Here is a 14,603-nt window from a genome sequence, read left to right as displayed (position 1 = left end):
AACATCTGATAAAGGTCTAATCCCTAAAATATATAGAAGACTTCAGCAACTCAGCAACACAAATACAATCCAATTTTTAAAAATGGACAAAGGATGTGAACAGGTATTTCACCAAAGAGGACATTCAAGCAGCCAACAAATGAAAAGATGCGGTCATTAGCCAGTAGAGAAATGCAAATCAAAACCACAGTGAGATACCATGTCACCCCTGCAAAAAGGGCACTGATTAATAAAACAGAAAACAGCAGATGCTGGCGAGGTTGTGGGGAGATAGGAAACTTTCTCCGTTGCTGGTAGGATTGTAACATCGTACAACCACTATGGAAGATGGTTATGTGCTTCCTCCAAAAGCTAGAAATAGTAATGCCTTATGATCCAGCAATCCCACTCCTAGGTTATACCCTAAAGATCTAATAGCAGTGACACAAATAGACGTATGCACATGGCAGCATTCCCAATAGAAAAAAGATGGAAACAACCTAAATACCCATCAGCAGATGAATGGATAAACAAATTGTGGTACATATGTCTAATGGAATACTGTGCCCTTACAAAGAATAATGATGAGTCCTCGAAACATAACATGGATGAATCTAGAAGACATTCTACAGAGTGAAATGAGTGTGATGATTAAGGTTGTGTGTCAGCTTGGCTGGGCCACGACTCCCAGTGGTTTCGCAGTTAATGCAGTTTGGCAGTCGAATGATGTTATGGCCACTTCCATGATGAGATTTGATATAATGTGATCACCTCCATGATGGGATCTGCTGTGAGTAGCCAGTCATTTGAAAGGGAGTTTCCTTGGACCTATGGCCTCCATTGAATGTAAGTGGACATTCTGGCAAGGCTCAGGGGCTTTTGCTCACTCTGGATCCTGCAACTGGCTCCTGTTTGTGTGACTTCCAGGTCTTGGGAGTTAAGGTAGTAGCTTACATGTGGTCTTGCCTGCCAGTCTTGGGATTTGTGGATCTTCGCAGCCTGTGAGCAAGAGCCCTGCGCTCTTAGCTGCTCATTTTGGATTTGCCAGCCCCTGCAGCTACCTGAGTCAGGAGAAGCTTCTATCTTGACCCACGAACTTGGGACGTTCCAGTCTCTACAACCACATGAGCCATTTCCTTGATACAAATCTCTATATATATGTTTATATGCTTTACTGGTTTTGGTTTTCTAGAGAACTCAGCCTAAGACATTTGGTACTGAGAGTGGTTCTACAGAAACAAAATTGTAAGGATGAGTTTTCTAAATTGGTTCTCAAATCTGGTTAGTGTTAAAGATGTTGATGACTCTGCTTCCAGTATTAAAGAGGGTACTGCTAATCATGGCATGAGGAGGCAATACAAATATGCAAAATACCATCACCAGTAGATTAGGTATTGGTGAAAGGCAAGGCTCTGGGTGATTGCATGTGTGATACTTTTATACACTTTGGAAGTAATGAGAAGCGTAAGGAAGCTGGTTGATTGCTGCTACTTTTGGTAGACAAACTGGTAAAAGAAAGAGATGAGCTCAGGGCTTTAGAGTCAAAGCTCAAGTGCCGCATAAACGACCTCAAAGTTTCCACTTGTGCCTTGAAAGAAAGCCTTATTTCTTGTAGTAATAGAGCTGAGATTGCCGAAAACCAAACCCAGAGTCTTATCATAAGACAGGCTGAATTATGACACCAATTAATTGCAAACCTCAAGAGGTGTCTGAAGTTAAAGTGAGGGCATTGATTGGGAAGAAATGGAATCTGGAAATTTGGGATGGAGACATATGAGCAGATAATCAGGAAGCTGGAGACATTGAGCCCCTAAATTCTATTCAGTCACGCCTGCCAACAGAACCAGCCCTATCTCTCCATTGTGAAGAGATTACTCCATTTGTCTGCTAAACCACCCTTCCCAGTAAAACCATTAGCCCCTCCACCCCATCTAATGAGATTAACCCAGCTGTGTCTAAAGAACCTTTGTCTGAGTCATTGCCTGGGGCATCACCTGAGGCAGCTGCTTTACAAGACAATGCTGAATGTTCTTAAAACACTTCCCCACCACCGATTTTGGCTTCTATGTTTCAGACGTAAACCTGGAGAATATATGTGGGAATGGCTATTAAGAGTGTGGGATAATGGTACAAGGAACATAAAGATGGATCAGTCTGAGTTTATTGATATGTGCCCACTAAGCACAGATTCTTCATTCAGTGTTTCAGCTCGAGAAGTTAGGAAAGTATCTAATACTTTATTTGGTTGGGTCACTGAAGCATGGATTACACAGTTGTTAGGTGCCCTCGAGTCAGTTCTGACTCATGGGGACCCCATGTACAAGAGAATGTAACATTGCCCAGTCCTGTGCCATCCTCACAGTCCTTATGCGTGAGCCAATTGTTGCAACCACCGTGTCAATCCATCTCCTTTATGATATTCCTGTTTTTCTCTGACCCTCTAATTTACCAAGCATGATGTGCTTCTCCAGGAACTGATCCCTCCTGCTAACATGTCCCATGTATGTCAGATGTTATCTCACCATCCTTGCTTCTAAGGAGCATTCTGGCTGTACTTCTTCCAAGACACGTCTGTTTTTTTCGCAGTCCATGGTATATTCAATATTCTTCGCCAACACAATTCAAAGGTGTCAGTTCTTCTGTCTTCCTTGTTCATCTTCCAGCTTTCCCATGCATATGAGGAGATTGAAAACACCATGGCTTGGGTCAGGCACACCTTACTCTTCAGGGTGACATCTTTTCTTTTTAACACTTTCAAGAGGTCTTTTGCAGCCCAATGGAATGCATTGTTTGATTTCTTGACTGCCGCTGCCACGGGCATTGATTGTGGATCCAAGTAAAATGAAATCCTTGACAACTTCAATCTTTTCTCCGTTTATCATGATATTGCTTACTGGTCCATTTGTGAGGATTTTTGCTTTCTTTATGTTGAGGTGTAATCCATACTGACGGCTGTGGTATTTGATCTTCGTCAGTAAGTGTTTCAAGTCCTCTTTACCTTCAGCAAGCAAGGTTGGGTTGTCTGCATATCCCAAGTTGTTAATGAGTCTTCCTTCAGTCCTAATGCTGTGTCCTTCATACAGTCCAGCTTCTTGGATTATTTGGCCAGCATACAGATTTAATAAGTATGGTGAAAGGATACAACCCTGACACACATCTTTCCTAACTTTAAACTATACAGTATTCCTTTGTTCTGTTCCAACAGCTGCCTCTTGATCTTTGTATAGGTTCCTCATGAGCACAGTTAAGTGTTGTGGAATTCTCATACTTCGCAGTTGTTATTGATAATTTGTTATGATCCACACAGTCAAATGCCTTTGCATAGTCAATAAAACACAGGTAAACATCTTACTGGTATTCTGTGCTTTTAGCCAGGATCCATCTGATATCAGCAATGATATCCCTAGTTCCACGTCCTCTTCTGAATCCGGCTTTAATTTCTGGCATTTTCCTGTAGATGTACTGCTGTAGCCACTTTTGAATGATCTTCAGCAAAATTTTACTTATGTGTGGTATTAGTGATATTGTTTGATAATTTCCACATTCTGTTGGATCACCTTTCTTGGGAATAGACATAAATGTGGATCTCTTCTAGTTGGTTGTTCAGGTAGCTCTCTCCCAAATTTCTTGGCATACATGAGTGAGCACTTCCAGTGCTGCATCCATTTGTTGAAACATCTCTGTTGGTATTCTGTCAATTCCTGCAGCCTTGTTTTTTTGCCAATGCCTTTAGTGCAGGTTGGACCTCTTCCTTCAGTATCATTGGTTCCTGATCATATGCTACCTCCTGAAATGGTTGAACGTCAACCAGTTCTTTTTGGTATAGTGACTCGGTGTATTCCTTCCATCTTCTTTTGATGCTTCCTGTGTTGGTTAGTATTTTCCCCATAGAATCCTTCAGTCTTGCAACTCAGGGCTTGGATTTTTTCTTCAGCTCTTTCAGCTTGAGAAATGTTGAACATGTTCTTTTCTTTTGGTTTTCTAACTCCAGTTCTTTGCACATATCATTATAATACTTTACTTTGTCTTCTCATGCCACCCTTTGAAATCTTCTGTTCAACTCTTTTACTTTATCATTTCTTCCTTTTGCTTTAGCTACTCGATGTTGAAGTGCAAGTTTCAGAGTCTCTTCTGACATCTATTTTGGTCTTTTCTTTCTTTCTTGTCTTTTTAACGATCTTTTGCTTTCTTCAAGTATAATGTCCTTAATATCATTCCACAACTCATCTGGTCTTTGGTAATGAGTATTCAAGTGTCATATTTATTCTTGAGATGGTCTCTAAATTCAGCTGGGATATAATCAAGGTCATACTTTGGCTCTCGTGGGACAACTTGGTCATTAGGCATTATATATAGTTCATAAAGTTTATGTTCTCCATCCTAGTTTGGTGAGTAGTGTCTGGGGTCTTAAAAGCTTGCAAGTGGCCATCTAAGATACAGCTGCTGGTCTCTACTTGTCTGCAGCAAAAGAGAATGAAGGAAACCAAAGACTCAAAGAAGAAACTAGTTTACAGGTCTAGTAGCCCATACAAACCACGGCCTCATTTATCCTGAGACACGAAGTAGATAGTGCCTGGCTACCACTACCAACCATTTTGACCAGAAACACAATAGATAGTACTGGATAGAATGGAAGAGAAATATAGAACAAAACTCAAAGTCTTAAAAAAGGCGAGACTGGACTGTTAGAGACTAGAGGAATGCCCAAGACTGTCATCCTCGGATACCCTTTAAACTTGGAACTAAACTGGCTTGTAAAATAAACAGTATCAACCCTGAGTACTGTGGTCTTCTAACAAAATCACATATATGAGATCAAATGGTCAACATTTACCCTAAAGCAAAGATGAGAAGGTAAGGGGTCGGGGAAGCAGGGAAGCTAGAGTGATGGAAACAGAACAAGCAGAATGGAAATAATGAGAAGGTTGACACATTGTGAAAAATGTAACCGATGTCACTGAACACTATGTATGGAAATTGCTAAATGTGAACCTAATTTGCTGTGTAATCTTTTCACAAAAAACACAATAAAATATTAAATTTTTTTTTTTTAAAAGCTTGGGAAGTCTGTCCAGACAATGTAGTTTCAAATACCAGCTCTTCTGTTTCCTCCCTGTGTGATCTTGGGCAGATTACTTAACCTAGTGGTTCTCAAACAGGATGATTTTGCCTCTACCCCACCAAGGGACTTTTGGCAATGTCTGGACTCATTTTCTGTCGTCACAACTGGGGGTCAGGTACTACTGGCATCTTAGTGAATGGCGGGCAGGGATGTTGCTTAACAACCTGCAATGCACAGAACAGCCCCTACAACAAAGACATCTGGCCCAAAACGTCAGTAGTACTGAGGTTGAAAAATCCTTTTTTAACCTTTTCAAACCTCCATTTTCTCACTCATGAATTGGGGTTAGCAGTAGTACATATTGTTTTTGTGATGATTAAATTAGATAATCCATGTAAAATGCTTAGCATAGTGCCTGGTACATGAATGTTATGTTAATATAATTATTATCAGCATCATTATTATGACTATCATTATTACTAGTCTTGATATTTAGACTTAATTAGAAGAACATGCTGTCTGCTGTTTGTAGCTGTGTAACGAGGGAAACTCATTTGTTTCTTTCATTTGATGAAAAAGTCTGTGGAACAGAGAAAAATGCGGAATGGAACAGAAGAGACTCTTCTTGCTTATGTAGTCAAAGAAGATAATCAATAATTAGGTGACCACTATACTTTCTTCCGAGTTCTATGAAATTGATGCTCAATCCTGTTTATGTAAACAGCTTTCCTGTTCACATTAATGTCTTTTTTCTCTTTTCTTTCTGCACTATATTGCAAAGCCTTATACTTCCCTTACTTTCCACATCTTTTGGGGTTCCAACCTCAATCTTTTCTGGTTATTAAGGACTTGGGAACCATTAAACTAATTGAAAGCATTGGCTAGGACAAAGCATTGGTGTATTTGAAAGTAAAAGTTATGCTACCATTATAGATTATTCATATGGTAACAAAATGAGCTACTTAAGTGTTCTCTGAGTTTTCAAACCTACAATTTTCATTTTGTAATTATACTAAGGAATGCTGGAGCAAACTCCAAACTCCTGAACTTCACTTAACCATAAATTCATTCATATTGCACTGATACTAATTACTTTTTATTTTTTAAGGCAAATGCAATAGGCCGAAGTGCTAAAACTGTTAGAGAATTTCTAGAAAAGAATTACACAGAAGACGCTATGGCAAACGACAACGAAGCTATCAAATTGGCAATAAGAGCTTTGCTAGAAGTAAGTGATCTAATACAGCACATTCAATAAATTGTGTTTTGTGTTTTTCATCCAATTTTTTATTAAAACACAAAATTTGCTAAAGTAATTCTAATATTGCACTTGTTCTATGTTAGGTTGTCCAATCTGGTGGAAAAAACATTGAACTTGCTGTAATAAGAAGAAATCAACCTTTGAAGGTAAGTCATTAACTGTTGTTAGGTGCTGTCAAGTCAGTTCTGACTCATAGTGATGCTATGTACAACACAATGAAACACTGCCTGGTCCTGAGCAATCCTCACAGTTGTTGATATGTTTGAGGCCATTCTTAGAGTCACTGTGTCAGTCCATCTCCTTGAGGGTCTTCCTCTTTTTCGCTGGCCCTCTGCTTTACCAAGCATGATGTCCTTCTCCAGAGACTGGTCCCTCCTGATAACATGTCCAAAGTACGTGTGATGAAGTCTCACCATCCTCGCTTCTAAGGGCATTCTGGCTGTACTTCTTCCAAGAAAAATTTGTTCATTCTTCTGGCAGTCCATGGTATATTCAGTATTCTTTGCCAACACCATAATTCAGAGGTATCAGTTCTTGTTAGGTCTTCCTTATTCATTGTCCAGCTTTTGCAGGCATATGAGTCAATTGAAAATACCATGGCTAGAGTCAGGTGCACCTTAGTCCTCAAAGTGGCATCTTTGCTTTTTAACACTTTAAAGAGGTCTTTTGCAGCAGATTTGCCCAGTGCAGTGTGTCTTTTGATTTCTTGACTGCTGCTTCCATAAGTATTGATCATGGATCCAAGTAAAATGAAATCCTTGGCAACTTCCATCTTTTCTCCATTTATCATAATGTTGCTTATTGGTCCAGTTGTGAGGATTTTTGTTTTCTTCATGTTGCGGTGTAATCCATACTGAAGGCTGTGATCTTTGATCTTCATCAGTAAGTGCTTCAAATCCTCTTCACTTTCAGCAAGCAAGCTTGTGTCATCTGCATAATGCAGGTTGTTAATGAGTCTTCCTCTAATCTTGATGCCGTGTTCATCTTCATATAGTCCAGCTTTTCGGATTATTTGCTCAGCATACAGATTGAATAAGTACGGTGAAAAGATACCACCCTGGTGCACACCTTTCCTGATTTTAAACCACGCAGTATCCCCTTTTTCTGTTGTAACAACTGCTTCTTGGTCTATGTACAGATTACTCATGAGTACAATTAAAAATCTGAAGTTCCCATTCGGCACATTGTTATCCATAATTTGTTATAATTCACACAGTCGAATGCTTTTGCATAGTCAATAAAACACAGGTAAACATCTTTCTGGTATTCTCTGCTTTCTGCCAAGATCATCTGACATCAGCAATGATATCCTTCATTGCATGTCCTCTTCTGAATCCAGCTTTAATTTCTGGCAGTTCCCTGTCGATATACTGCTGTAACTGTTCTTAAATTGTCTTGAGCAAAATTTTACTTGTGTGTGATATCAATGATATTGTTCGATAATTTCCACATTCTGTTGGATCACCTTTCTTTGGAATGGGCACAAATATGGATCTCTTCCAGTCTGTTGGTCAGGCGGTTGTCTTCTAAATTTCTTGGCATAGATTAGTCAGTGCTTCCAACATTGCATTTGTTTGTTGAAAAATCTCAGTTGGTATTCTGTCAAATCCTTGAGCCTTGTTTTTCACCAATTGCTTCAGTAGTCATTAACTGAAGAGGAGAAAATGTCTGTAGTATAAAGAATTTTGACGAAAGTAAAATATTGTTGATCAAAAGGAAATGTTATTGACACCTGTGCATCTCAGTTATAAGCATGAAATATTCATTAGTGTGCGTTGATACCATGATGACTTCTGTTTTGTTTCTGTTGGCTAATATTCACTAATTTGTATGTCCTTATTGCAATCCTTTATGTACCCCTTTGTGAAGACATAGAGATGCTGAGATCTCTATGTCTACCCCATTTAGTACATGTTTCTATAAGTAGGAACCCCTACTGAACCAGTCCTATATGAGGGTCTCTATAGTATATCGCTATGGAGAGTCATTCCTTGCATCATATACTGCAGTCACTTTCCCTTTCTCTTCAGATCTTTTGCAATTATGCCATGTTTCCAGCCAGTGTCATTGAGCTCCCATTTATATAATTATTGGCCCTCCAGACTTCTGAAATAATGTTATCCTTCATAATGTCAAAAAACAAAGATAAACATGCATTTGTTCCTGATTATCTGTTCATCTTCTGTTTTCTCAAATTTTCCTTGAAGGTGCCTTGAGTCTTTGTAAGACTTGAATTTTAGTACCTAAGCTTGTAACCTTTCTATATTTCTTTGTGGCATGTCTAATTACTTATATACCTTTTATCAGCCATTATGGTTAAACTACTAGACCACAAAATAAAGTGTTCAGAACAGTGTGATGAGTAAATTGTTCAGAACGTTGTGATAGAGGAGTCATTGGCTAAAGAGCATTGAAATGTGGTTTACTATCATTCGTTAGGTAGAACTGTACAGTATAGTAGTTTGCCAGCTAGGTCTCTTCAGCCGAGTGTGCACAAAAGCACTCAAAGCATGGACATCTATAGTAAAGTATATTATAAAGGTTGCTTTATATTTACATTTTGTTTTAAGGAAAATATTTCAAGGAGCAATAGTGTTAAAATCGGTGCTGTGTGGAGCAGTGGGTTTTTCTTTTGTTGTTGTTGCTTTGATATCACTTTTCTACCTTTTATTATTCAACAAATGGATGAGGATTCAAGGATAGGACAACAGCAAAGTTTCGATAAATAAGAGAAACAGGAGCAGGCCAGTGACATCTGCCCCTGCGTGATCCCACATTAACAACCAGGTTGCTTGATCAGAGTGTGGAGATGGAGACTGGTCTGTAAAGTTGCCCATACTGCGAGAGTCCAGGGGACAGATGTGCTAACACCACAGGGACACAGAAAACACTGAGGCCAGAGTCTCCTCTACATCCATATCTCATACATACATACACAAATTGATAGATACAGACACAGTTAAACATGTATTTTTATTTATGAACGGTTGATTGGTGTTTGTTCTGGCACTATCATTCAACATGGTATTTCAGGATAGGCTCTAGGACAGAGTCTCTAGAGCATAGCCTTTAGAGTTGAAATGACCTGGGTTTAAGTTCCAGCAGAAACATTTGTTTAACAGTATGACCTTGAGCAGATTATTCCCATCTTTAATATTCAGTTTATTCATGTGAAAAATGAGGCTAAAAATAACTACCTCAGAGGGTTGTTGTTATAAGTAAATGAGAGAGCATGAGATATTGGTATGTTAGGTGATACACATAATAGATGCTCATTTAATGGTACTCTTAAATTTATTTTATCTTTAAAGGAAGATATAATATGCCTTTATGTGTTTACATATATATTGGACAGGGAGAATGAATATATACCAGAATTTGGTCAGTTTTAGAGTCATTCTGGCTAAAAGCAGCTACTGTGTCTTTTTACCTTTGATGAAAAATTCTAAAAGAAGAATCCTGACATTGTTCTTCTCCAAATCTGCCTAATTTTTTTTAATAGTATCTTATTCTTTTTACTTTTTATTATGTGATATCTTTAATCATTTTATATGTACTTATAGTATCGATAGTATACAGGATGAGTTTAGTATACAGATATGTGAGCGATAGGTGTATACTTTTGGACGATAAGCTCATATTAAATGGAACTTTATTTGTGAGTACCTCACGCAGCCTGGTTTGTAGGAAAATCTCTTCAAGACTGTTTTGAGTTTGCTTCTGTAAGGTACCCCAGGGTTATTACCCACTCAGGAGCAATTTTTATGTCAGTTTCTCAACTTGAGAGTGTATAGAGTATGCAGATAATAAACATTTGAACCAAACCTATGTGAAATGAAAATATAATTATTGAAATTTTAAATAAGTAGTTAAATGTAATATGCAGGTAGATTTCTAGTTAAACATAGTGAATTGATTACGTGTGTTTCTTTCCCTCTCTCAATCTCTACAAACACAACTAAACTGGCAGTAAAAGGAAGCAAAAAAGACATAAATCATAAACAAAAGAACACAAAAAAAGGATCATAGTAAACAAAAGAGAAAAAAGGTATAAACCGTAAAGATCTCTCATGAGTGATGTCAACATTTTTTTAAAGATGGGAAGCAGAAGATGAGTGTATCTGATTTAGTAGAACAGAGGAAAAAGAAACCTTACTGCCTACATAGGGGGTTAATGATGATAGGCAAAATCCCATAAAAAATCAGGACTTGTTGGAACCAGGTACATTTAGTTTCCAGTGTTACGGGTGAAATAAGATGGAAAAGAGCTAAAGCCAGAGGCTAAAAACAGATTGGTTGAACATCTGTGCAAAAAACAGACAGTCAGATTTCCCTCTCTCACCCCATGAAGCCAGTTTGATTATCTTTCTACCTCCCTACAAGTGATCAGAGATTACTAAATGGTCAGACCTTCAGACCTCCTAGCCCCAGTTCATGCTTTGTTTCTAGAACACAGTATTTATCCCTTAGCAGAAGACTGGAAGATTTCTCTCTGGAGAAACTAAATAACTCTTAAAAAAAAAAAAAAAAAGAAAGCCTACAGTAACAGTAAAAAAATGTCCAGTCTTAACCTCACCACCTGATCAACATGCAGGGAGCCCACTAGTTGATTTCCCTCACTATATACATAGAGGTTCCATTCACTTTTTAGTACTTCACTCTAAACATGAATATTAAAGTTTAGCAAAGGATCTCCAGATATTATGAAAAATAGACTAAAACAGAGAGAAAGGGGAACGGGGGGAACAGGCATTACAGGACGCAAAAGAAATCTAAAATAATAGCAACACAAAAACTATGATTAATAACCTCAGAAAGATGAGAGAACATTAAAAAAAAGAAATGGAACTCAGAAGTACTCTTGGAAATTAAGAATAAATAGCCAGAATTAAAAGCTCAATAGGAAAATTAGAATTAAAAGTAAAATCAAGGAAATCTCCTAGAAAATAAAACACAAAGATGTAGAGATAAACAACCAGAGAAAAGATAAATTAGATCAGTGCATGAAGTCTAGCAGCTGAGGAAGAAAGAGAAAACAGATTTAAGTGGGGAGAAAAGTCTTCAAAGAAATAGGAAAATTTCCTAGAACTGTAGGATGTGAGTCTCTAAATCCAAAGGTCTCAGCAAGGACTTAGCACAGTAAATGAAAAAGATTCATCCACAGATATTCATCAAAAGGTTTCAGAACACCGGGGATAAAGAGATCTGAAGAACTTGGAGGAGGTTCAGGATACATAAAAAGAAAAGGGAATCCGAGTGGCACTGGAATTCTCACAGCAGCATTGGAAGCTAGAAGACAACAGAGCAGTGTTTTAAATGCTGAGCAAAAATGGTATTCGACCTAGGATTCTGTGTCCAATCAAACTTAATCAAGTATAAGGGAGAACAGAAACACTCTTTGACATGCTAGGTCTTAAAAATATTATCTCCCTGGCATTTTCAGGAAGCTACTAGAGGGTGTATTCCAGCAAAACAAAGGAGTAAACCAAGAAAGAGAAAGGCACAGGTCCCAGGAAATAGTGATTAAAACACAGGAAAGGGAAGTCCTAGGGAGCAGCTGTTACAGATTAAAGTAGGAAGTCAGAAGCATACAGTGAGAAATCTCCAAAAAAATTAAATTGTTGGGAACTGTACTTGAACTTTTGAAAAAATTGTTAGTTGGTATATGATTAATCTGCTGGAACGTTTGGAAAATTTTAGCAATAGGCATATAGAACACTAACCAATGATTAAAAGGAAAAAAAAAAAGGCCTCTATCTGCTTCAGGAAACAAGAATTTATATGAGAAAGGAATGTAAAAATATACTACTTGTTTCAGCAGTGAACAATAATTATTTAATCATAATACTACTATAAAAAACTATTCATATAAAAATATTGTGTTATAAGACTATTTTGGAGGAGAAAGATAACTAAAAACCCGAACTCACTGCCGTCCAGTCGATTCTGACTCATAGCGACCCTGTGGGATGGAGTAGAACTGCCCCATAAGGTTTCCAAGGCTGTAAATCTTTAGGGAAGCAGACTGCCACATCTCTCTCCTGAGGAATGGTTGGTGGATTCAAACTTTCAACCTTTTGGTTATAGCTGAGCATTCTTACCACTGCACCTCCAGGGCTCCCCTTGAGAATGATTCCAAAAACTAAGCCAAACCTGTTGCCATCAAGTGGATTCCGACTCATAGTGACCCTATAGGACAGAGTAGAACTGTCCCATAGGGTTTCCTAGGAGCCACTGGTGGATATGCACTACCAGCCAAGCTCTTAAGCACTGTACCACCAGGGCTCCTGAGAAAGATGAAGGGGATGTAAAATAGCTGAATTCTCATCTACTATATTAGATAATGTCTAAAATAAAGAATTAATAGTGAAATCATAATACTTAAAAATATGAAGATAAAAACCAGAAGACACAGCTGGAAGAGTTGAGTGTGCTTGCCTCTGAGTAAAGGGTGGAAGGGAAGCGGGGTGGGGCAGAGCAAGGGACCACTATATTTCATTATAAGCTTTTTAGTACCATTTGATTATTATAATTATGTGCATGTAGCACAAGTAAAGGGCTTAGTTTGGTGTAGTTGGCTACCTCCTTAATTTTGAAATGTTCACTAGCCTGGCCCCATTTTTTAAAAAGTCTTCTTCGACTTCATTTCCAGGTAGTGTCACTTTGTATTTTGTGTTCCCACATCACTTTGTTCAGGTTTTTATTGCAACATAATGATTTGTTTATATGTCTGTTTTTCCCACTAAACTGTGGACTTGTTGGTGACGGGAACTGTATTATTATTCTTTATTTTTTAGATCCCATGTTACTCCCAATAATTGCTTCATAGATAATCCACTTCATAAAATGTTTAGATTATATCTTATATAGAGATTATTGACAAGTATAGGCATTCCTACACACATCTTATTGGTGAAATGAAAAGAATTTTGGAGTTGGGTCATCTGGTTTTTAACTCTTTGTCAGTCTTTGGCCAAACCACTTAATTTCATGGGTCTCAATTCCTTATGTGTAAAGTCTGGTGTTGTACTAATCGCTAAAAACACTCCCATCACTAACATGTTTGAAACTTTGTCGTTTCATGAAAGTTGATTATTCATTTGTTTGTTTTATAGATAATCTTTTTTCAGTATTAAGATCATTACATTTAGGTCTTTATATACAAATTTCTTAACTTCAATGAAATATTCTTATAGCAGCAATCATGTAGCCTTGGATCCATTCAGAAGCAGTAGAACAGACAAAATTATATTGTGAATTCTTAGAAACTAAAAACTCTTTTTGCTTTCTGCTTAGTGAGGGAGAAGTAAACAGAAAAGTACAAATCATCTTTCCCCTACCTCTCTTGGCTATTCTTTAAGCTGATAAAATAGTTACATCCTATCAGAGAAGCACATAGTATGGTGCAGGTGGAGGGGGTTTCAATAATGAGTTACTTGCTCATGGACAAGGGGCCCTGGTGGCACAGTGGTTAAGCACTCGGCTGCTGAAAGGTTGACGTTTGAATCCACCCGCCGATGAGAAAGATGTGGCAGCCTGCTCCCATAAAGATTTACAGTCTTGGAAACCCTATAGGGTCGCTATGAGTGAGAATCGACTGCATGGCAATGGGTTTGATTTTTTGTTTTTTTTTCTTTTTGCTCATGGATAAGAATAAGCCTTGTGTTAGAATGTTTTCAGAGTTACATACATATATAGGATATACAATGCAATATCACATTTGCCTTGCATTCTTTTTTAGCACAATGATAGTGGATATGTCACAGTTCTGATTTTGTCCATAATTGTTACAAGTGTGTTGCTTTTGAATCTTTTAAAACATTTAATTACATATTTGAAGCTGTAAAGTATAGTTATAAGTAGAAAATATAAGTCTGTAAAATATAATTTGGTTCCTTCATATTGTAAATATTTAAAAACTATTGGCATAATTCAAATTGATTTTTTAAATTTTTTCTCATTGTAGATGTTTAGTGCTAAAGAAATTGAATTGCAAGTAACAGAAATAGAAAAGGAAAAGGAAGAAGCAGAGAAGAAGAAATCAAAGAAGACTGTCTAATTCTTAGGATGGACACTGAGAGTTTTTAATGTTTTGTTATACTGTTTAGAATTAGTGAAGTTTTAGAGGAGATAAGTTACTTTGCGGCATTAAATTTGCTACGATATTTTGAGACTAACATATTTATGGCTGTCTTCAATCCATTACATGGACAAAAGTAGATTAGTATGAAGATTTTCTCTGAAAGGATACTAGGAAAAAAGATTTTTAATTAAAAAATTAGTAATTGGTGAAGTTTGAAT

At 37.5% G+C, this 14,603-nt stretch overlaps 1 protein-coding gene across 3 annotated transcripts in view; it reads left to right on the top strand.

The window, feature by feature from the left end:
- Positions 1-14,361, top strand: part of PSMA8 (proteasome 20S subunit alpha 8) — a 57,980-nt gene extending 43,619 nt beyond the window's left edge. For all 3 annotated transcript variants that reach the window (XM_004387762.1, XM_004387763.1, XM_004387761.1), the window contains exons 5-7: positions 6,150-6,269; positions 6,386-6,448; positions 14,269-14,361. In XM_004387762.1, coding sequence (XP_004387819.1) covers positions 6,150-6,269; positions 6,386-6,448; positions 14,269-14,361 — 276 coding nt within the window. The remainder of the gene's footprint in view (positions 1-6,149; positions 6,270-6,385; positions 6,449-14,268) is intronic.
- Positions 14,362-14,603: the final 242 nt, after the last annotated feature.

The sequence above is a fragment of the Trichechus manatus genome, unplaced genomic scaffold, assembly GCF_000243295.1.
Source record: "Trichechus manatus latirostris isolate Lorelei unplaced genomic scaffold, TriManLat1.0 scaffold00193, whole genome shotgun sequence".
Taxonomy (NCBI): Eukaryota; Metazoa; Chordata; class Mammalia; order Sirenia; family Trichechidae; genus Trichechus; species Trichechus manatus.
Note: the sequence above shows the minus strand (reverse complement) of the source record. Positions and strands in the feature narration are given on the sequence as shown.